We start from the raw sequence: 23,955 nt of genomic DNA on the forward strand, positions 1-23,955 counted from the left end.
CTTTTTTCTGAGTGCCTTCATTCAAGAAAAGTCTTTCATTAACTGTGTGTGAAAGCTGCTCAGGCGGCTCAGCATTTCTTCCATGGTGTCCTCGGGGTTCATAATGCAGAATCTGCACAAAGAAAGAGTTAAAGGTAAAAAGTCCACTAATCCTGAATAAACATGTCTGAATTATACTTTCAATGATGGTCATGTCTGTAATGCAGAACAAGCACCTTCATAGGACCTGATAATGTGTTTATAATACCATGCCAAAGTGACATTGTATGAACAAATTATCAAATTCCAACACAACGTATTCTAACTACTTTAGCCATTCACATTATGAAGACCAGATATGTATCATAATGATACATTTCTGAAATGTCTTAGAAACATCACTTACAACAGGACTTTGTGAGCTTAAACTAAAGTGACTGTTAAGGGTTATAAGCAGTTGTATGATACTAAAACTTAATTACGAGGACTTTTGAGCAGTGTATGCTTGCTTCAAGTAAAGTGTAATTAAAACCGCACAACATCAGACCAACAGTGTCCAATGGTACGACGAGAGTGAGGAAATAGAAGCCCATCTCCCTAGACTGCTGTGAATGTGCAACAAAGACTGAAGCAGGACATTGCTGTAGAAAGGTGAGCTGAGCTACTGGGTTAATGTTAGGATGGGTTGCAAATAGGTATCTAGCTTTGCAACAACAACTTTTTATAACAATAAATTGCTTCATGCCCTTTAATAGATGACCAATTACATGAACTCTGTGATCCCTTTGGCATTGAAGTATAACGCGTTATAAATGTTGAAACCTTACTAAAATATGTCCACCCCTTATAGTACTCATGCATTATTATAAAGATGTTAATGTAGTTACAAAAAACATTGTAATGTCTTATGGATGTGCGGTAATGCATTATGGTCTGGTTATTTTTTACTAGGAAAAACTATTTTGCAGGTCTCCTTTGACAAAGAGATCGATGATGTCAATGGGACCACCTGGTTAAATAAAGGTTTTAAATTAAATGCTTAGTAATGGCAGTTAAATATGTTTACCTGATGTGGGGGGTGCCGTCCTTTGGTCCGTTCTCCATGCCAGGTTTGACTAACACACCAGCTTCCTCCAGGAGTCTCATACAGTAGAACAAATCTGGTTCCATTTCCATTTCCTAAAATAAGCAAAAACATAACCAAATGATTAATTACCACATATGTGACACTTGTTCGTGGTATTGCTGTGATTTTGCAGTGTGTACTTGGTTCTAAGAGATGTATAACCTTGGCTTTCTGAATGGCTTTAGGTGGAAGATGCAGTCTGGGGAATGCGAAGCCACCTCCTTCCACCGGCTTGCAGGAGAAACCCGGCAGGCTGTTCAATACCTCAAAGACTCTCTTTACATTATGAACCATCATAGTCTTGATGTGTTGTGTCTCCTGCAGAAGTTAAAGGCAAGAACACAAAAATACAGAGGACTTGAGGTTTCCTATTTTAAAACGTCTTGAGAAAACCAGGATATTAGGCATCCTGCAAAATAGAAATCTGAATTGCTTATCTCTGATCTCACCTCACTATACAGTGGGTACGATGGATCTCCTGGTTGTGGAGGGTTGGTCATCAGATCCAGGGCAATCTGGCTCAACACAGGAGCACAGGTGTCTGTGGAGAACAGCTTGTAGATGCATTTCATAACATCAGGGTCCAGATTTACCAGCTCCACATATCCACCACGCAGACCACATCTGGGGGAGAGAGAAAAATGAAGAGTCCCTGAGTAGCTTGTTATTGAGCTTGATCTTCATATGTTTGCCCAGCTGTTATAGAAACTCATAGATATTCAATTGTATTGTTCTGAGCACTTTTAGGACTTCTTATCTTGTCAATCTTGTTGTGACATTTTTGTTCATGTTTCCAAGATCATGGTTATCTTTCTTTCCTTGAGAAATACTTGACCCTGTAAACAACCATTTGTATTTCAATTAAAACCAGTTTAGCCCTGAGCCTGTTTTCAGGTCTCAGGCTCGAAAATGACATTCCCAGAACAAATGACCATATCTTCCCTTCTAAAAGGGTTAAATTAATAATCTTTTTTTCTCAAAGTAATGATAAACCTGTGGGTTAGATGTAGAAAAGTCAGAATCAATATAGATGTTTTTATTTTAAAGAAAATTCAGATTGAACATAGTAAAAAACTGTAAATTATAGTGTCCGTCCAAAAAGTCTTGTTTACTTATAGTGAAAACTACCCTTGGATGATGGTAAGGTAGTCTGAAAGCTTTAGGAATCCAAAGTACAACATATAATAAATACCCTGTATCAAGATTGATGCAAAAACAAGTGACATTTGACCTTTTTAGAGAGGTTTAGCAAAAAAACCTCCACCTATGAGGTGATTTGGGTGGAAATGGGGTTTTTACCGTTTCTCTGGAACCCATTGGTCGATTTTGGTGATTGACATCTCTTTCTGACCGTTAGAGCCAATAGAATCGAAGGGGAATCTCCCCACTCACACACATGGTAACACAAAAAGGTGGGGGCTTTGCGTACAGTTTTGCATGAGAGTGACTGTTGTAGTGGGAATTTTTATTATTATCATCCTTATTATTATCCTTATTATGTCTTTCATATGTTTAAACCAAATGCTTCTTATTTCCTCTTGTTGTGCTTTTACCATTATTATTCTATTATATTCTCTTATGAGTTTCCCAGTCTCTGCAAGGCCACAGCTGTTTCAGCAGACTGGGAGACTCATACACAGTCAGACACATCACGAACTTCCCTGCTCTGAGAACCGTTATGCTATCTACTCAAGGCCACTGGGTGTCTCATCAACAATCTGACTGTGTGAACCCAGATTGTTCTCTTTCCCACTCCTTTTCTATATAACCTTTGCTTTTCCATTGTTCTGCGCACTCTCGCGCAGACTATCTTATACTCTGTGCGACTTGTGACATTATTCAATCATTATATCGTGTATTTGAAGCTTCAAATAAATAACCAAAAGACAGCTTTTCTCGATTCACCATTTATTTGTTATGATCATTTGACTTGTACTCTCCAGCTGTGTTGGGCCCTAGATTTCCATAACAAATGGCGTTGTCGGCAGGATCTCTGTATGTTTGATCGGGGAAACCTCTGGACGCTGGTGGCTGCTAGCTCCGGGATCTTGGATCCTCCTCTACCCCGACATAAAACGTACGGGACGAGGGGACCAGCGCGAGGGGTGGAACCGATTGACTTCACGAGATCCAACGAACTCAAAGGGCTTTCAATACTCGGTGAGATGTGCAAAGTCTAAATTGTTTAAAGTTAAACGTAATTAAAACTCCATGACATCAGGAGAGGGACTGCTCGAAAACAGAGATATTTGGCATATCTAGCATCGACGGATGAAAAATAGTGTTTTGGTGACACGGAGTGTTTTGGTGACACTTTAATAGTGTTTTGGTGACACGGAGTGTTTTGGTGACACTTTAAAAGACTTTGCTATGGGGGCAAAGCAGGGAGGGGGGTATGTACAGCCTCCTGAGGGTCCGATAGTTGATGTCATGCGAGCAAAATATGGTGAAGAAAGTCTGTCTAAATTAAATATATGGATGGAAATGTTCGGATTTCCTAAGGGAGGTTCTTTGAGTAAATTAAAAATCAAAAACCTAAAGGACACTCATAGAAAGTGTTTATAATACTGGGGAGTAAAAAAAAAGGCAGTTGGCCTTGGGGATTAAATAAAATATTAAGGTTGAAAATGAATGTGAAGAAAAGAAATACATTATTTCCAAAAAACATGTAAACCCCAGACATCTCTGTGTCCTTCCATTGCAGGCCTGAATGACCTCTCCTCGACTGGGTATCCCTTCCCTCCTCCGGCGTACAACCCTGGCAATCTGGTTGGAACACCTCAACCACCTCCACTACAAGCCCCAGCCATGCAGTCAGCGTCAACTCCAAGCTCGACAACAGCGGGATAAACAAACCCGATGCCCTAGGAGACCAAGCAGGTGTTTGGGAAACAAACCTCAGTAATGCCTTTCTCAACGGACTCACAGACACAGCGCAAGCTAAACAAAATGCTGGACGCTCACAATACCGAGGGAGAGGCAGAGGAGGTTTTCAGAGGCAGAGGACAAGAAGCAAGACGTTCATTTGAAGAAAGATGTTTCCAAGTGTGGAAGTGTTGAACATTGGATTATGGGACTGCTCACAGAACACTGGAGTGGAGGCAGAGGGGGACAGCAGGGAAGGGGCCCAATCGAGCGAGATGGAAATTCAGCCAGCAGCATCAAACCAGGGAAGTGACACACACACACACACACGCATCATACATGCTATTGAGAAATTAGAAGAATTAGAGGACATGTCTGTAATTAAAAAGGGTACATATTTGAAATATGACAGTGAATGTTTGCGTTAAGAAATGTCCCACACATTTTTGGTTGATTCTGGGGCTACACATTCTGTGGTAAAAAAGGGTAGATTTGCCTGAATGCAAATGTAGTGATAGATTTATTCATGTGCTGGGTTTATGAAAAGGAGAAGTTTCTGTACCACTTCAGAGTGGAGATAACGGTGTTGACAGTAATCCATTTCCCACATCAGTAAAAAACAGTTATTTTATCATCTGCCTGCCCAATACATTTACTGGGCAGAGATCTGGTTCTCCGGTTCGGCTTGGACCTCATTTTTCCACAAATGAGGGTCTTAAAGTCCGACAGCCATCTCCTACGATGGTTCAAAAAGTGTCATTTGATGATAAAGAACTGGTGAATGTGTATCAATGGGCTGCTGACATATCCTGATTTTCAGGAGTTGTTGCATTTGACTGGTCAACGTGGTTTTCCACCTGCTGTGTGGAAACTTCTCATTTTGCATTGTACTGCTAACGTGGTTGAAAGATCCGCGTAACTGCTATGATGAGAGTTTTACTGTTAGAATGTGTGAATGATGAGCTCATATTTAAAAATGTATTGGAATTCGCTGGGTAGCACTATCTCTGTTAGACTCACACACACACAAGACACAACCAGCTGTGTCAAATCCCAGGGGCGGTCCACACATTTCACTAGCCAGGGGGCCCCACTGATAGATGGAGGGATTTGGGTCCAATCGTTAAAGATTGGGAGTCAGTCACTGATTAGACACCTACACACACAGAATATGTCATGTACTCTATGTCACGTGACGTGTATCAAAGGAAAATGTGCACGAACGTAGCCGTTCTGCGCACATTGCTGTTGGTTGAGGATAAGGTAATTCTCATATCTCTGAGCTTCCTGCCGCGCTTTCAGATGTGCCATACTCACTCTGGGCAGCTCACAGATATGACGTAGGGTTAATGTCCACGTTCACGTACCGTACTCATTGAAACGTGAAGCTGTTGATGGCCAGTGTTTACCTCTCTGCTTAAACAAGGGGTCATTATTCCGTGTAACGATTCCAGTGTTTCCTGTCAAAAAGATCAGAGACAAACCTCCTGACGAGTGGAGATTTGTCCAGGATTTACGATGTAAATGCAGCTGTGCATGCACGCTCGTCCGGAATTCTTATCTGATTACTCCAAAAGTTCCAGCCTCTGCAACATATTTACTGCCATAGATGTCTCAAATGTTTTTTTTCCAGTGTTCCGGTACACAAAGACAGTACATTTTTGTTCACATTTGAATATAATGGTAAACCTTACACATTCACACGTTTGTGTTAAGACTAAATGTTAAAAAAGTCACTAAGCAACAGATGATGTCATTCTTGCGTATGTGTTCATAACACACGGCTGTTGTTATGCTTGCTGTGACGTTACCTTAGTCCGTTCTCTGCTTGTAATTATGCCGTTACAAGCTTCAAAGTTGTATTTATCATCTGAATTTGCCGAAACAAGTTTAATATTCTGAAAGCCAATACTTTGAAGATGTATAAGTGAGGTGTCTTGAGTAGTCAAAATTACCTACAAATCATTGTACACACGTGTACATATTATTCTATTTTTATGCAGCTCTGTGTGATTTTGTAGCTACAATTCAGACTAATACACTACCAGAAGTGGAATAAGTACTCAGATATTGTAGTGAAATTAGAAGTACTCAGATATTGTACTTGAGTAAAGGAATAAGTACTCAGATCTTGTACTTGAGTAAAAGTAGAAATACCAGAGTGTTACAGTAAAAGTCCTGCATTCAAAATGTTCTTCAAGTAAAAGTAGAAAAGTATTATAAAAATATAGTGAAAGTAAAGACAGTAAAAGTAGTCGTTGTGCAGATTGGTCCATTTCAGAATAATATATATGATATGTTTTATAATGATTGATCATGAAAGTGTTCTCAAAGCTGGTGAAGGTGCAGCTAGTTTGAATGACTTTGTATTCTGCAGGGTAGCTTGTGGATTTACTCCAGGTGGAACTAAAGTCTGATTCAACACTTGATTATATTTCACATCATTCATCCACATCTGTGAAGTAACTAAAGGTATTACATACATGTAGTGAAGGAAAAGTACACCATGTACCTATGACTTATGTTCACTTCCAACCTAAAAGTACCTCAAAAATAGTAATCAATAATGTATTGAAAAGTTATTTGCTGATTGGTTTTTATATCGGCTCAGCCAGGTTATATGGGAGGCCCAGTCTACGTACACTCTAACAACAAATGCCTTGGCTTAACAAAGAAAATCAAGGCAATAGGTTGCATCGATGGTTATTGAGTTAAGACAACTTCTATTGAAATGTTGTTAAAGCAACAAAGTTATTTGGGTTAGGGGAGAAGGCTTTTCCTCTACAATCAGAGGTGTTTTCAATTACCACTCACTTAATAATTGGTAGCATAAACACAAGTTTTTAAGTTGATTACTCCAAAGTTCCAACTTGTTTTACCGTATTATTTAAATATAATCTTAAATTGTATGTACTTAATTACCACATGTTGAACATGAACACATGTTTTTAAGTTGACAACTATTTATAAATTAAGTTGCTCCAAATAATATTGTATTCAATAGGGTTTTTCTCTTAGCTTTTTCATGTTTTTGCCTTTAAAGAAAGAAATTAATTGATTCCACAACAAAAATATTAGGCAATTCATTTTTTATTTTTTTTATTTTTTTGAACTGCAGGTGTTTATTTCAACACATGATGTTTCAAAAGGAGAGACTTCATTTAGTTTGAATATTGCCTGAAGACAGTTGACGTAATTTCCATTGTGTGCACACCTAGACCGGACTTAAAGACAGACAGGTTTTTATTGTTTGGACTTAAAAGACGTTCCTCTGACCAACGCTGACCTCATTTTGTATGTTGATGGGTCTGCCTCTCGCGACCAAGGGGGCACTAATTTATTTGTTTGTTTTTTTTTGTTTTTTTTTCCTGTTGTTTCAGATTCTGCTGTTCTCCGTTCTGGACCGCTTCCATGCCACCTCTCAGCACAGGCAGCAGAGCTCATCGCACTAACTGAAGCCTGCACGTTTGCAGAAGGCAAAACCGTGACTATTTACACTGACTCACGATATGCTTTCGGGGTAGTACACGATTTTGGGGCTATTTGGAAGTGTAGACAATTTCTTAAATCTGATGGCAAACCAGTACTTAACCATGTGCTGGTTGCAGGCTTACTAGACGCCATTCTGCTCCCATCTGAGGTTGCAGTCTGTAAATGTGCCGCACACGCAAGCAGTACAGACCCAGTTTCCCTAGGAAATGCGTCTGCTGACTCAGCCGCAAAGGCAGCTGCCCTCATTCCTCTCGCACCTCACGCACACTCATTTGTTAAAATCCCTGTCTCCTCCTTTACTGACAAAATGTCATCACTGACTTCCATGAAGCAGCTAGCTACGCCAGTTGAGAAGGCTCAATGGAAGGCTGCTGGGGCTGTTTTTTGGGTTGGCCCAAATTCTAATCCATGTCTTCCCAGACATTTTTTCCCTCATTTCGCTAAATTGACACATGGGTGGGATCATGTGTCAAAAGGGGGGATGTTAGAGTCTATAAATCAGGAGTGGTTCACAAGGGGGTTCACAGTAACAGCTCAAAAGCACTGTGAAGCATGCTAATCTGCATCATGCAAAATTACAAACTAGCAAAATGCTGTGCAGACACAGGTCTGTCATGGACACAAGCTCTGCCCATTGTGCTGATGTACATGAGGATGCGGAAAAGAACACGGAGTCAACTCAGCCCATTTGAAATCCTTTTTGGGGCTCCTCCACAGACTCAAGGCTCCAGGATGTCCTCTTCCCTCCACAACTTTGTGTGAGGATGCTATGTTGTCATATTGTGTTAACCTATCATCCACTTTAGCGACTGCCACTGGTCCGCTTCACCGCCTTCAACCGGGCGACTTCGTGCTGGTCAAGGATTTCCGGAGAAAGAGCTGGAAATCCAATCGTTGGCAAGGTCCCTACCAGGTGCTTCTCGTCACCCAGACAGCGGTCAAGGTCGCCGAGAGAGCTACATGGGTCCACGCCAGCCACTGCAAGGTCGTGGTCACAGGAAAGGAGAAACGATAGAAACAGATGACAACAAGTGACATATCCAAGTCACCAACAGATGACAACAAGTGACGTGTCCGAGTCACCAACAGATGACAGCAAGTGACGTGTCCTAGTCACCACCAGCACCACACTTGCACTACATACACCAAAACACACTACACACAAGGTGTCACGAGCGAGTGCCAGCTGAGCGGTTCCATATGCTCTCTGGTTCCTCGTTTGTGTTATCAGTGTGCGAAGTCTGACGGTCCGGGTCACGAAATCGACCGAGAGAATACACACACACACTCCATGGAACATTTCCCCCTCGTGATGAGGGCTCGCCTGGAGAGACGACAACGCAACCGTGAGCAATGTGAATGCTACTGGAGAGCCTGGACAATCATAGAATGGTTCCTCTGCATACTTGCCATGATAGTTGTGTTAGGACTAGTCCTATATTTTATGTATCCATTTCAGCACACAGCATGTCAGCCAAAATCGAGGTATCTAAGAGGTACATGGGGAAAGCAGGGCGAACCACATTTATTTTATTTTGTTGTCTGTCTGTATGTATCCGGCGCCGACCCGTGTGGCACATTTTACATCGACATCGCGCCCAAAACTCAGACCCGGAAAAGCGTAAGCAACCTTTGACGCCACTGTTGACATCCATAGGTACATCTACATTTAATCTATACATAGGCGACCATAGCAACATTGATGTGGGTCAGACCAGTAGTGGGATCACCGGTAACGTCTGGTGGCACACTCTGAGATCATTCTTGCAGGCCGCAGGACAAAATGGGTCATGTTATGCATGCACCCTTTTCCCCCAGGACTCATCAGTGTCCGTGCCAGTTCGTCCGCGCTCTCTGACCCAGGTTGAACACCTCTGCGCGTTTATGGCTCTGACAAAGCCCATCAAGGATGAAGACAGCGTAACCGGGTGGCGTTATGCTAGGCAGCTTCCCCCACCATGCAGCAATCGGTCTGACTCCTCTTTGCGTGCATCCACGCTTGATACCACATACGCAAAGTACCAACCCGTCAGCCATGTGCACCCCAGTCATTTGAGAGGGATGAAACACAACCTCTGCATCCAGAGAGTTTACCACAAAACGTCTCTTACACCACCTTATTTTTTCCTAGGCACTACTACTGGTTGTACTCGCATCCTACGGAACACATGCGGTGACGGTGCTTACAAAATCTCGTATTGTCACATATCTGGTGCCCCTGAGAGAATCCTTTCTAACGTAGCATTCCCTGATGTTAAACATATTTCCCTCCAACTGGCCTGGCCCAGTGATTCTGGGTTTAGCGCGCCAGAAGATTACGTTTGGTTGTGCGGCAACAAGCTCTATCAAGTTCTGGCTCCCCTTTGGATAGGGACATGCACTCTAGTGGATTTGAATCCAGCAGTCACTGTACTCACGTCCTTAATGCACACGACACATCATTACCCAGAGTTCCAACACCCCGACCACCACAAGGTAAAAAGAGATATGACGTCCGCTGGAGCTAAATTCATGGGTGGCCTGTTCCCATGGTGGGGTACAGTAAACAATGCCCATAAAATAGATACCTTACACGTCCGGCTAGAGAACCTCACTTAGGAGAGGACGCAAGGCTTCCAGGCATTGACCCCATTCATAATAGCCTCTAGGAACATGCTCATGCAGCACCAATTCGCTCTTGACCTTTTGTTCGCCTCAAAGGGTGGCCTGTGTCATGTGATCGGTGACTCCTGTTGCACTTACATTCCCGACGCCACCAAGAACATCACTGACACCGTGCGGCATCTTAACAACCTGTTAGCTGACATGAAAGCTGATGACATATCCAACGCAGGGGGCTGGGACTGGTGGGCCTGGCTTACATCAGGCGGGTGGAAAGCATGGCTGGCTAGTATAGTTACACCCCTGGCGATCATTTTTGGCCTATTAATCAGTTGTACCTGTTTGATAATCCCAATACTGAAGAAATGCGTTTCCAGCATGGTGTCCTCAGCTTTCGTTCAGTATACTACTATTCCATTACAAGACAATCCTTTGCGCCACAGTGAGATAGACCAGCTAGAATCAGAAGAGTCTGGTTCCGACACTACAATATAATCATGCGTACCCTCTTCTCTTATTCTCTTATGCTTACATTATATTGGAGTCTGTCCTCCACAAAAACAGCCAGTTTTCTATGATATATTTGTGATGTGTTTACTTAAACCAGCGATGGAGTGTATTCATTGATGTGTTATATCAGTCTATCCTATCATTTGTTTTTTTCTATTGATCAAGTATGATCAAAAGGGGGGAATGTAGTGGGAATTTTTATTATTATCATCCTTATTATTATCCTTATTATGTCTTTCATATGTTTAAACCAAATGCTTCTTATTTCCTCTTGTTGTGCTTTTACCATTATTATTATATTATATTCCCAGTCTCTGCAAGGCCACAGCTGTTTCAGCAGACTGGGAGACTCATACACAGTCAGACACATCACGAACTTCCCTGCTCTGAGAACCGTTATGCTATCTACTCAAGGCCACTGGGTGTCTCATCAACAATCTGACTGTGTGAACCCAGATTGTTCTCTTTCCCACTCCTTTTCTATATAACCTTTGCTTTTCCATTGTTCTGCGCACTCTCGCGCAGACTATCTTATACTCTGTGCGACTTGTGACATTATTCAATCATTATATCGTGTATTTGAAGCTTCAAATAAATAACCAAAAGACAGCTTTTCTCGATTCACCATTTATTTGTTATGATCATTTGACTTGTACTCTCCAGCTGTGTTGGGCCCTAGATTTCCATAACACTGTGAACCTATCTCTCACTCTGACATCTGAAAACCGAAAAGCAGGTTTATTGCTCATGGATTATCAGAAATCATTTCACAGGGACACAGACACATTGGATTAACCTATGGATTAACTTCAGCAGCGTTTTTATCGTTTTAATGCCATTGAAGACCACTTTTGACCAGACTACGACACAGGTGAGCCATGTTAGCGTTTTTAGCTACCTAGCGCCATATATTTTGATGTCTGTTCTTGTTATTATCTCAGAGAGTTCGTATAATTGAGTGATAATGAAGGGTAACCCTCGATTCTGTGTCCCCTCACTATGTGAAACGATGGGTTCGATGTGCAGCAAAGATAAATAATAAGGTTTTGTGAGTGAATTTCGGTGCAGTCATCTGTTAACATTTTTCGCTCGTTGCTAATTCAGAGGCTTTTTTTTTTTTAAATAAAATAAAATGATCGGTTAGATGAGTTTATTCCCGTTACATGGATATAAAACATTCATAGTTTATTAAATTAACATGCCCTCAGACACTGTTTCCTGCAAGATGTTGCAGGAGGGCCCCGGTACCGGGGTCTCTCGGGCTTGCTTAACAGGTTTTAATGAGCCAGTGCTAAGTTGGTTTCTTGAAGAAACATCTGCTTTTCTCGCAAGCCTCACTAGAGAATAAAGAATCCAAAAACAGAGAAAGGTTTGGCCAACTGTGAGCACTAAAATGTAGGCTACCTTAAACAATAGCACAACAAAACATCAGTTGGCTCTTTGTCAGACAAATAGCTCATTATCCTTTAATCTATAACTAATGTATCCTGGTGTATGTTCAAGTTTGCTATGTTAAAAAGTACAAAGTTGCTATTGTTCGGGAAGTAGAAGGCAGACAGAGAACGTACTCTCCCATGAAGCCTTTGGATGCTGAGTGGAAGGATGCCAGCTCCACCGTGTCTGAGAGAGGAGGACCCATCTCAGACAGAACTCTCTTGTAAGAGAGAAACTCACTCTTTTCCCCATGAACACATTCCTGATAGACCTGTGGAGGAGATCACAGAACATCCAAGCGTTTATTTACACATTTCTGTCACTCTTGATGAATTCTCTGGTTAGATGACAATGCTTTAAGACCTCATCAGCCAGGAGGGAGAGCCTCTTCTCTGAAGCAAACCGGATCACCTCTTGCATTGTCTTTCTGCTTTGAACATAACCTACAGGAAACACGGCATGGCATGATACCATATTCTATGATTCAAAAGATATACTTAGATGATGTCAATTCTGTTTGGATTTGACTACCTGTGGGATTTCCAGGGTTGATGACATACAAAGCGACAGGGTTGCAGAGTCCCTTTGCAGAGTCCAGCGCTCGATGCAGCTCCTCCACGTGCAGCTCCCAGCCCTGCTCCTCGCTGAGGTAGTACGGGACAGTAACTCCTCCCAACCCTTTTATTGTAAAATTGGTGAGGGGGTAGCACGGCCCTGGAGTCAGCACACCTGTTCTGGGGGAAGCCTGGCTGTTCAACAAGACCTTGAGAATGTTCTAATAAACACAGGAACAGATTAATTCAACTCAAAGATGATGATGATCCGCAGGAGGAACAGACACAGTATGGCAGTATTTCAGTAATTATTACCCTGAGAGCCCACTGAGAGCCGGGGCTGATGTAGATGTTTTCAGGGTCTGATGGAGCCCCGCCATCTCGTTTGGTTATGAATTCAGAGATTCTGTGGACTATTTCTGGTATGCCAGCTGTAGCAGTATAAGAACCTGAAGGAATAACCATGAAAGCTTAGGAAAAGCAATAATGTTGGAAGTAAAAATTGTTGTATTTTTATTGCATTTATTTTATAACCTTGTTTTATGCTACATCATTGAATTAATTTGTATTTGTCTAATAGCATTTACACAGTTTTATTAATATAGGTCTTACAAACTGCATCAAGGCTAAGCACATGTATGATTTAAAAAAAAAAACGATATACTTCAGTATCTTTTTAAGCATATTGTATTATCTTATTACCTACCCTTATATTATGCATTTGTTATTTATATTCTTACTATTAATTAAATGTACTTTTTTTTAATACATTTTTATGTTATTGTATTTCTTAAACATTTTTAACTCATGTAGCCTAATGCTTGACCAAATCAAATCCCAACTTGGGATAAATACATATCTATCTATCTGCATAGTACACACATCCCTGCCCTAGTAGCAAAATGAGGTATCCGGATTTCCGTTTGCTTTATGTAATGTATTCCATAAACTTAAAATAACTAAGCTTGTATGCAAAAGAAAAAGTAATGGTAAAACATTATTTGAAAGGGTTAAATGGTCCAGAAGTCTTGAAGACAGATATCCCATAACTCCATAACATTTCATTTTAATAATACCACATGCACATATCTTACCTACACTCCCTCCGGAACATTCCCCAAGCAGCCTCTGAGCCCTCTGTCTGACGTCCACTGGAAGCGTGTTGCTGTTCACAAGATCAGGGTAAAGACATGCTGCAAGAACCTGCAAATGAGAAGACACATAAGAGTGAAGAAGATGTATGAGCTTGCATATTAATCTCAGTCTAAAAATGGACTTTGAAGGTTACAGATTACCTGTCGGACAAAGGACAGAGGCTTCACACCTGCAGCGTGCGGGTCTCCCCAGTACAGATCTATCAATTGCTTGTATGGCTTTCTCAATTTCTGCAGACAGTGAATTTAAAGCAAAACAACAGGATGGAAATGTGGCTGACAGAAACCATTTTGAAAATATGTCAATAACCCCTTTCTTTACCTGTCTGAGCTCTTCCTTGATCTGGTTTGCTCGTCTGGCGAGGACTGTATAATCTAACTTCTTCATATTCTTCAGATTCAGACTGATCTCCTGCAGGTTTTAGTGCTTGGGCAATGATATCAGAGGAGGAGCAATACAGGTAACTACACAGATGTAGTCCTAAAAGCCACCCGACTATTCCTATCTAAAAACGATGTGTGAAGTAAGTAAGTAAGTACGACTTTATTTATATAGCACCCTTCTCAACACAAATGTACAAAGTGCTTTATATACAGTACACAATACAACATACAACTATAAAATGTATAAAAGGCATAAAACACACAAGTAAATGATAGGATAAAACACCAATGTAGAACAGCTACAAACTCACCTCTTCCCTACGTTGCTTGAGTAGGGAAGAAATAAATAATTCCCTATTATACATGATATAGGTTCAAGGTTCAAGGCTTTTATTGGTCATGCGTACATATAGCTACAGTGTAGTTATGACGATGAAAATCTTAGGTCACTGGCCCCTCCAACAGTGCAGTACAATAAAACAGAAAAAAATAGTGCAAGTAAATACAAAAAGAAAAATAGTACAAAAAAAGTGAAATAGTGCAATAAGAGTCTATATGCAAGTGATTGAATTTGATATATTAGATAAAAAAATCTAAATTGTAGCCAGATTAATGTTGTGGATGTTGTTTAAAAAATGCTGGTGTTTAACAGTTGTATGGCCTGTGGGATGAAACTGTGAGGTGGATTAATGACATCCAGGACTTTCATTGGAGTGTGGATAATATTCTGGCTGGTAGAGAGGAAGCAAAGAGGATGGTGGTCTCATGGGAATGTTTTTTATTAAAAGAAAGTCAGTATACAGTATATGAGCAGAGCCCCACAGTTATCTGAAGTGTGCTGCTGGTATTGTTTAGGTAAATTATGAACTTCCATGTGATGTGAGGGAATCCATTGGTTTGAATTTTGGACTGTGTTCGGTAATTTATGGATATTAGTTTTTTCTGGAAAACAGAAGTTTAATTTGACCTAGACCAAAGGTCATTAAAACGGACTGCATGCGATAATGAATGTCATATTTATTATAAAAAATGCTCACATGCCAACATGAGGTAAATGATCAGACTATTTTTGTTGTTTCAACTTAATTATTTAAGTGATCAGATAACACAATAAACAATAATAGTGCCTTCATTCAAGAAAAGTCTTTCATAAACTGTGTGTGAAAGCTGCTCAGGCGGCTCAGCATTTCTTCCATGGTGTCCTCAGGGGTAACAATGCAGAATCTGCACAGAGAAAGAGTTAAAGGAAAAAAGTCCACTTGTGCTGAATTAACATGTCTGAATTATACTTTCAATGATGGTCATGTCTGTAATGCAGAACAAACACATTCATAGGACCTGATAATGTGTTTATAATACCATGCCAAAGTGACATTGTATGAAACAATAATCAAATTCCAACCCAGCGTATTCTAACTACTTTAGCCATTCACATTATGAAGACACATGAAGATCTATCATAACCGATTATAAACTAAAGAATGCAATTCCTGAAGAAATTGCTAGTGGGAATGCTTTACATGTATGCTGAAAAGCTGACGCTAAACTGCTATGCTGAAATGTAACATGTAAGAAGAATGTGAAGAATTTAGATTGAAATGATACATGAACACTGGGGGCTTGAATGTGTGATGATGGGAGAAGAGAAGAAAGTAAAAAGGCTTGGAAAAGCAGCAGAATATTTGAACTGCAAACTTTTGAACTAACTTGATGGTGAATGATCTGTCGCCATGCCAACGGCATTTGATGACATCCCATAATACGCTTAGATGCGTTGATGGCTGCATCGTTACCAAACCTGTGAAGTTTTGGGCCATTTGGAGCATTTTTACCGTGTTTCATGGCGAGCATTGTGTTGCCATGGCAACAGCATTTGAAGAAATCTCAAAACTGTCCCGTATAGATGTCTTCATGGCTGGACTGTTAGCACACATGTGAAGTTTGAGCACTTTTTGAACATTTTCATAGGAGTTAAGCGACATCGTCTTTTATGGCGAGGGATGAATTTCCATGGAAACGGCATATGATGACACCCCATAATTGACGTAGAGCTGTTGAGGGCAGGACCATTAACCATTATCTGAAGTCTGCTGATCTGAGCATGTCAGTTGGAGTTATGACATCATCGTGTTCCATGACACAGGTGTTTATATTTGAGCTAACGACGTGTCCAGAGATCAAAGGTTTCCATGGTGATCAAATAAATCTGGCAAAGGCTAACATTTGATGAAAAACAGGTTTGTTAATTGACCAAAACATATGAACAATTGGAAGATTGAAAATGGGATTATGATTAGGATTATTTGTAGGTAATTGAAAAGTAGAATCATTTAGAAAGATGTGAACATTGAAGTTTCTATTTTAGAAAAGCTGACACTGTAGTGCATCGCTGGTTTTAAAAGTGATTTATAAGAGTCATGTTTAAAGACGTGCAATACTTAAAACGTTTATAAAGATCCTCTGAGTGTGTGTCATTAGTTAGCTGATAAAACACAGACTTTAAACTCCCTCCAAAGATTTTCTATGGGGTTGAGATCTGGAGACTGGCTAGGCCACTCCAGGACCTTAAAATGCTTCTTACGAAGCCACTTCTTCGTTGCCCGGGCGGTGTGTTTGGGATCATTGTCATGCTGAAAGACCTAGCCACGTTTCATCTGCAATGCCCTTGCTGATGGAAGGAGGTTGTCACTCAAAATCTCACGATACATGGCCCCATTCATTCTTTCCTTTACACGGATCAGTCGTCCTGGTCCCTTTGCAGAAAAACAGCCCCAAAGCATGATGTTTCCACCCCCATGTTTCACAGTAGGTATGGTGTTCTTTGGATGCAACTCAGCATTCTTTCTCCTCCAAACACGTCTAGTTGAGTTTTTACCAAAAAGTTCTATTTTGGTTTCATCTGACCATATGACATTCTCCCAATCCTCTTCTGGATCATCTAAATGCTCTCTAGCAAACTTCAGACAGGCCTGGACATGTACTGGCTTAAGCAGGGGGACACGTCTGGCACTGCAGGATTTGAGTCCCTGGCGGCGCAGTGTGTTACTGATGGTAGCCTTTGTTACTTTGGTCCCAGCTCTCTGCAGGTCATTGACTAGGTCCCCCCGTGTGGTTATGGGATTTTTGCTCACCGTTCTTGTGATCATTTTGACCCCACGGGGTGAGATCTTGCGTGGAGCCCCAGATCTAGGGAGATTATCAGTGGTCTTGTATGTCTTCCATTTTCTAATAATTGCTCCCACAGTTGATTTCTTCACACCAAGCTGCTTACCTATTGCAGATTCAGTCTTCCCAGCCTGGTGCAGGTCTACAATTTAGTTTCTGGTGTCCTTTGACAGCTCTTTGGTCTTGGCCATAGTGGATTTTGTAGGTGACCAAATACTTATTTTACAGAGGAATTTACCAATTAATTCATAAAAAATCCAACAATGTGATTTCCTGGATTCTTTCCCCCCATTCTGTCTCTCATAGTTGAAGTGTACCTAGGATGAAAATTACAGGCCTCTCATCTTTTTAAGTGGGAGAACTTGCACAATTGGTTGCTGACTAAATACTTGTTTGCCCCACTGTAAGTGGTGTGGCTGAGTACTTTAAAGGGTTCATGAACATCTGACCTCACCACCTTCAAAAAACTTACAAAAACTCACCTCTTCAATCTGGCTTTTAATGTGTGATTGTTTTTGTATTATTTGACTTTAACTTTAACTATATATTTATTTGTTGTTCCTCTATTTTATTTTATCTTCACTATATATGTAAAGCGTCTTTGAGCACCTATAAAAGCGCTAACAAATTAAATCTATTATTATTATTATGAATAGAGGGGACTTGAATATGAAATAAGAACAAGAAAATAAAAGTCTAAATGCATGAAAAAGCAGCAGAATATTTGAACTGAAAACTTTAAAACTAAAAGCATACGTCACCAATAATGTCTAAAATATGTGGAACATGTTGAAGTCAGTATGAAGTCTCCATCAGACGGAAAATAATAGGCTGAGACAGTCTGTTAAACTCCCGTGACCACGTCATTAGTCTGCTGCTCTAATTATGTCAGTTGGAATTATGACATCATCGTGTTCCATGACACAGGTGTTTATATTTGAGCTAATGACGTGTCAACGTGCAGTAATCAGTGAGAGGAGAGCATTTGCATTGTTCTGAATGAGAGATAAACCTCTTACATGTGAACGTTTTGTGGAAGAACCGTAACAGATATCTGTGAAATTCCAAAACGTGAAGCATGTCAAGGACCTTGAGTATCTGAAGTGTAATTTTTGTGTACTTTCCGGTTAATAATGTGGCCTTTTTGGCAGTTTAACTAAAGGTGTGCGGCTGCTGCAGTGAGGAAATATCAGCCTGAAATTACAATGGGCTTTAATGGAGGCATGTTGAAAGTTTTTGTCACTCCATGCCCTCAAGAGGCATTTTGTTGAATTATTTTTGCTTAATTATTTGTCATTTTTCAAGCTACGAGATGATTTCCTACATTTGTCATGAAAGATTATGTCTCAGGAATGTAGGGTTTGGGAATTATGGCAGTTTTAAAAAAAAATATGAAGGCACATTTCAAGATTTCCTACCCTCTAGCTGTGACATCACGCACTCTAGTTATTGTTAAAATCTGAAGAAGGCCTCTTTACCAAGGTCTGAACAATGTTTAATATCTCTAAAAGTAAGAATCAGATTTAAAAGTTGTGTTTCACGAATAATGTCAGAAAGATGTGTAACATTTTAAAGTTGGAATGAGGTTTCTGAGTGAAAGTATGAATGAGTAGTTAGCAGTTGAAGTCGCATGAAGATTTATTCATTGATTTCCATGTTAAAAATGTGATGAATTATGGGATGTATCTCTGGAATTATGAAAGTTATGAATGAGAAAAGTAATAGCCATTGATTCCCGACCGAGTTGAACGTTTTGATGTTTGAACGGAGTTTCTGCGATGTTCAATGCGGGAGGAGAAGAGGTGCAAAATCCCTGCAGAATAATAATAAACTTTTTGTGCGTAGCATAACAGATAGTTGGAATGCTGTTATCAGCATTCCAACTAAATTACGAGGACTTTTGAGCAGTGTATGCTTGCTACAAGTAAAGTGTAATTAAAACCGCACAACATCAGACCAACAGTGTCCAATGGTACGACGAGAGTGAGGAAATAGAAGCCCATCTCCCTAGACTGCTGTGAATGTGCAACAAAGACTGAAGCAGGACATTGCTGTAGAAAGGTGAGCTGAGCTACTGGGTTAATGTTAGGATGGGTTGCAAATAGGTATCTAGCTTTGCAACAACAACTTTTTATAACAATAAATTGCTTCATGCCCTTTAATAGATGACCAATTACATGAACTCTGTGATCCCTTTGGCATTGAAGTATAACGCGTTATAAATGTTGAAACCTTACTAAATTATGTCCACCACCTTTAATACTCTAAAAACCTAATGAGTTGTCATGCATTATTATAAAGATGTTAAAGGTGGGGTAGGTAATTTTGGAGAAACCAGCTCGAGTGCGCTAGAATTTGAAAATACACAGCCGGAAAAAATCTGCCACTTCCTAACAGAGTCCCTCCTCCAACACACACGAACGCGCACATAACCAATGAGGGCACGAGATAAGTTTGTGCACAGATGGAAGGCTGACAGGCAGGTAGGCCATCCAGTTATTTTAGCCGGGCCGCTAAAATGATTGGTCGTGCTTTTTACAGTACTACGGCTAACACAGATACATTTTGTATTGATTTTTTATCAAAGCACTTAAGATATTCATTGCTATCGGGATGTTAAGAGCAGTCCATGGAATATAACAAAAAGTGTATCTCGAGCCGGTTTCTCAAACTTACCTACCCCACCTTTAATGTAGTTACAAAGCATGAACACATTGTAATGTCTTATGGATGTGCGTTAATGTATTACAGACTGCTTCATTTTTGGTAATTTTTTACTAGAAACATACTCTTTTGCTTAGTAGCCAGTTAAATATTTTACCTGATGTGGTGGGTGCCGTCCTTTGGTCCGTTCTCCATGCCAGGTTTGACTAACACACCAGCTTCCTCCAGGAGTCTCATACAGTAGAACAAATCTGGTTCCATTTCCATTTCCTAAAATAAGCAAAGATATAACCAAATGATTAATTACTTGTTCGTGGTATTGCTGTGATTTTGCAGTGTGTACTTGGTTCAATGAGATATATAACCTTGGCTTTCTGAATGGCTTTAGGTGGAAGATGCAGTCTGGGGAATGCGAAGGCACCTCCTTCCACCGGCTTGCAGGAGAAACCCGGCAGGCTGTTCAATACCTCAAAGACTCTCTTTACATTATGAACCATCATAGTCTTGATGTGTTGTGTCTCCTGCAGAAGTTAAAGGCAAGAACAAAACAATCATTGAGGTTTCCTATTTTAAAACTGCTTGAGAAAACCAGGATATTAGGCATCCTGCAAAATAGAAATCTGAATTGCTTATCTCTGATCTCACCTCACTATACAGTGGGTACGATGGATCTCCTGGTTGTGGAGGGTTGGTCATCAGATCCAGGGCAATCTGGCTCAACACAGGAGCACAGGTGTCTGTGGAGAACAGCTTGTAGATGCATTTCATAACATCAGGGTCCAGATTTACCAGCTCCACATATCCACCACGCAGACCACATCTGGGGGAGAGAGAAAAATGAAGAGTCCCTGATCTGCATATATTTGCCCGAGCCTGATCTTCATGCGTACAGCCCAGCTGTTATAGAAACTCATTCAATTGTATTGTTCTGAGCACTTTTAGAACTTCTTATCTTGTCAATCTTGTAGTGACATTATCTTTCTTTCCTTCAGAAATACTTGACCCCTTAAACAACCATTTGTATTCATTCATTGTCAATGAATGATTAATTAATTCTGGCAAGCCTCACTAGAGAATAAAGAATCCAAAACCAGATTAACGTTTTGCCAACTCTGAGCCTAAAATGTAGGCTACCTTAAACAACAGCACAACAACACATCAGTTGACTCTTTGTCAGAAAACTACCTAAAATAAATTAGCTTCACTGACTTTAATCTATGTGTAATTTATCCTGTTGTATGTCCAAGTTTGCGCTCTTAAATAATTATTTTAATTTTCTTCTATTGTTCAGGAAATAGAGCGCAGACAGTACAACACAGAACGTACTCTCCCATGAAGCCTTTGGATGCTGAGTGGAAGGATGCCAGCTCCACCGTGTCTGAGAGAGGAGGACCCATCTCAGACAGAACTCTCTTGTAAGAGAGAAACTCACTCTTTTCCCCATGAACACATTCCTGATAGACCTGTGGAGGAGATCACAGAACATCCAAGCGTTTATTTACACATTTCTGTCACTCTTGATGAATTCTCTGGTTAGATGACAATGCTTTAAGACCTCATCAGCCAGGAGGGAGAGCCTCTTCTCTGAAGCAAACCGGATCACCTCTTGCATTGTCTTTCTGCTTTGAACATAACCTACAGGAAACACGGCATGGCATGATACCATATTCTATGATTCAAAAGATATACTTAGATGATGTCAATTCTGTTTGGATTTGACTACCTGTGGGATTTCCAGGGTTGATGACATACAGAGCGACAGGGTTGCAGAGTCCCTTTGCAGAGTCCAGCGCTCGATGCAGCTCCTCCACGTGCAGCTCCCAGCCCTGCTCCTCGCTGAGGTAGTACGGGACAGTAACTCCTCCCAACCCTTTTATTGTAAAATTGGTGAGGGGGGTAGCACGGCCCTGGAGTCAGCACACCTGTTCTGGGGGAAGCCTGGCTGTTCAACAAGACCTTGAGAATGTTCTAATAAACACAGGAACAGATTAATTCAACTCAAAGATGATGATGATGATCCGCAGGAGGAACAGACACAGTATGGCAGTATTTCAGTAATTATTACCCTGAGAGCCCACTGAGAGCCGGGGCTGATGTAGATGTTTTCAGGGTCTGATGGAGCCCCGCCATCTCGTTTGGTTATGAATTCAGAGATTCTGTGGACTATTTCTGGTATGCCAGCTGTAGCAGTATAAGAACCTGAAGGAATAACCATGAAAGCTTAGGAAAAGCAATAATGTTGGAAGTAAAAATTGTTGTATTTTTATTGCATTTATTTTATAACCTTGTTTTATGCTACATCATTGAATTAATTTGTATTTGTCTAATAGCATTTACACAGTTTTATTAATATAGGTCTTACAAACTGCATCAAGGCTAAGCACATGTATGATTTAAAAAAAAAACCGATATACTTCAGTATCTTTTTAAGCATATTGTATTATCTTATTACCTACCCTTATATTATGCATTTGTTATTTATATTCTTACTATTAATTAAATGTACTTTTTTTTAATACATTTTTATGTTATTGTATTTCTTAAACATTTTTAACTCATGTAGCCTAATGCTTGACCAAATCAAATCCCAACTTGGGATAAATACATATCTATCTATCTGCATAGTACACACATCCCTGCCCTAGTAGCAAAATGAGGTATCCGGATTTCCGTTTGCTTTATGTAATGTATTCCATAAACTTAAAATAACTAAGCTTGTATGCAAAAGAAAAAGTAATGGTAAAACATTATTTGAAAGGGTTAAATGGTCCAGAAGTCTTGAAGACAGATATCCCATAACTCCATAACATTTCATTTTAATAATACCACATGCACATATCTTACCTACACTCCCTCCGGAACATTCCCCAAGCAGCCTCTGAGCCCTCTGTCTGACGTCCACTGGAAGCGTGTTGCTGTTCACAAGATCAGGGTAAAGACATGCTGCAAGAACCTGCAAATGAGAAGACACATAAGAGTGAAGAAGATGTATGAGCTTGCATATTAATCTCAGTCTAAAAATGGACTTTGAAGGTTACAGATTACCTGTCGGACAAAGGACAGAGGCTTCACACCTGCAGCGTGCGGGTCTCCCCAGTACAGATCTATCAATTGCTTGTATGGCTTTCTCAATTTCTGCAGACAGTGAATTTAAAGCAAAACAACAGGATGGAAATGTGGCTGACAGAAACCATTTTGAAAATATGTCAATAACCCCTTTCTTTACCTGTCTGAGCTCTTCCTTGATCTGGTTTGCTCGTCTGGCGAGGACTGTATAATCTAACTTCTTCATATTCTTCAGATTCAGACTGATCTCCTGCAGGTTTTAGTGCTTGGGCAATGATATCAGAGGAGGAGCAATACAGGTAACTACACAGATGTAGTCCTAAAAGCCACCCGACTATTCCTATCTAAAAACGATGTGTGAAGTAAGTAAGTAAGTACGACTTTATTTATATAGCACCCTTCTCAACACAAATGTACAAAGTGCTTTATATACAGTACACAATACAACATACAACTATAAAATGTATAAAAGGCATAAAACACACAAGTAAATGATAGGATAAAACACCAATGTAGAACAGCTACAAACTCACCTCTTCCCTACGTTGCTTGAGTAGGGAAGAAATAAATAATTCCCTATTATACATGATATAGGTTCAAGGTTCAAGGCTTTTATTGGTCATGCGTACATATAGCTACAGTGTAGTTATGACGATGAAAATCTTAGGTCACTGGCCCCTCCAACAGTGCAGTACAATAAAACAGAAAAAAATAGTGCAAGTAAATACAAAAAGAAAAATAGTACAAAAAAAGTGAAATAGTGCAATAAGAGTCTATATGCAAGTGATTGAATTTGATATATTAGATAAAAAAAATCTAAATTGTAGCCAGATTAATGTTGTGGATGTTGTTTAAAAAATGCTGGTGTTTAACAGTTGTATGGCCTGTGGGATGAAACTGTGAGGTGGATTAATGACATCCAGGACTTTCATTGGAGTGTGGATAATATTCTGGCTGGTAG

At 40.3% G+C, this 23,955-nt stretch overlaps 1 protein-coding gene, 1 long non-coding RNA gene and 1 pseudogene across 3 annotated transcripts; 1 reads left to right on the forward strand and 2 right to left on the reverse strand.

Annotated features, from left to right (window-relative positions):
* Positions 1-9: 9 nt before the first annotated feature.
* On the reverse strand, positions 10-14,377 carry LOC117462590 (alanine aminotransferase 2-like). 2 transcript variants are annotated; one of them, XM_034104865.2, is made up of 11 exons: positions 14,038-14,377; positions 13,857-13,946; positions 13,656-13,764; positions 12,877-13,010; positions 12,539-12,782; positions 12,371-12,450; positions 12,142-12,278; positions 1,555-1,729; positions 1,268-1,423; positions 1,046-1,158; positions 10-112 (listed from the first exon to the last, which is right to left on the reverse strand). In XM_034104865.2, exons 1-11 carry the CDS (start codon positions 14,101-14,103, stop codon positions 22-24), a joined length of 1,395 nt encoding a protein of 464 aa, XP_033960756.2. In that variant the 5' UTR covers positions 14,104-14,377; the 3' UTR covers positions 10-21. The 2 variants fall into 2 exon arrangements, with proteins under 2 accessions (XP_033960756.2, XP_071062465.1); XM_071206364.1 differs by lacking the exons at positions 13,857-13,946; positions 14,038-14,377 and having other exon boundaries at positions 13,660-13,758.
* On the forward strand, positions 1,748-11,182 carry LOC139435629 (uncharacterized). Its single transcript, XR_011644847.1, has 2 exons — positions 1,748-3,265; positions 3,810-11,182. It is a non-coding gene; the product is annotated as an uncharacterized lncRNA (long non-coding RNA).
* Positions 14,378-14,856: 479 nt separating the features above from the next.
* On the reverse strand, positions 14,857-23,494 carry LOC139432856 (alanine aminotransferase 2-like; annotated as a pseudogene).
* Between the last annotated feature and the right edge of the window lie 461 nt (positions 23,495-23,955).

This window comes from Pseudochaenichthys georgianus, chromosome 17 (genome assembly GCF_902827115.2).
Source record: "Pseudochaenichthys georgianus chromosome 17, fPseGeo1.2, whole genome shotgun sequence".
NCBI lineage: Eukaryota > Metazoa > Chordata > Actinopteri > Perciformes > Channichthyidae > Pseudochaenichthys > Pseudochaenichthys georgianus.

What these genes read in the sequence shown, in the direction of transcription:
- LOC117462590 (XM_034104865.2), bottom strand. Translation starts at nt 14,103, where the DNA reads ATGAAGAAGTTAGATTATACAGTCCTCGCCAGACGAGCAAACCAGATC. An exon ending in TCAAGGAAGAGCTCAGACAG is followed by an intron (nt 13,947 to 14,037) that starts GTAAAGAAAGGG and finishes CACTGTCTGCAG; the next exon opens with AAATTGAGAAAGCCATACAA. An exon ending in ATGTTCCGGAGGGAGTGTAG is followed by an intron (nt 13,011 to 13,655) that starts GTAAGATATGTG and finishes TTATTCCTTCAG; the next exon opens with GTTCTTATACTGCTACAGCT.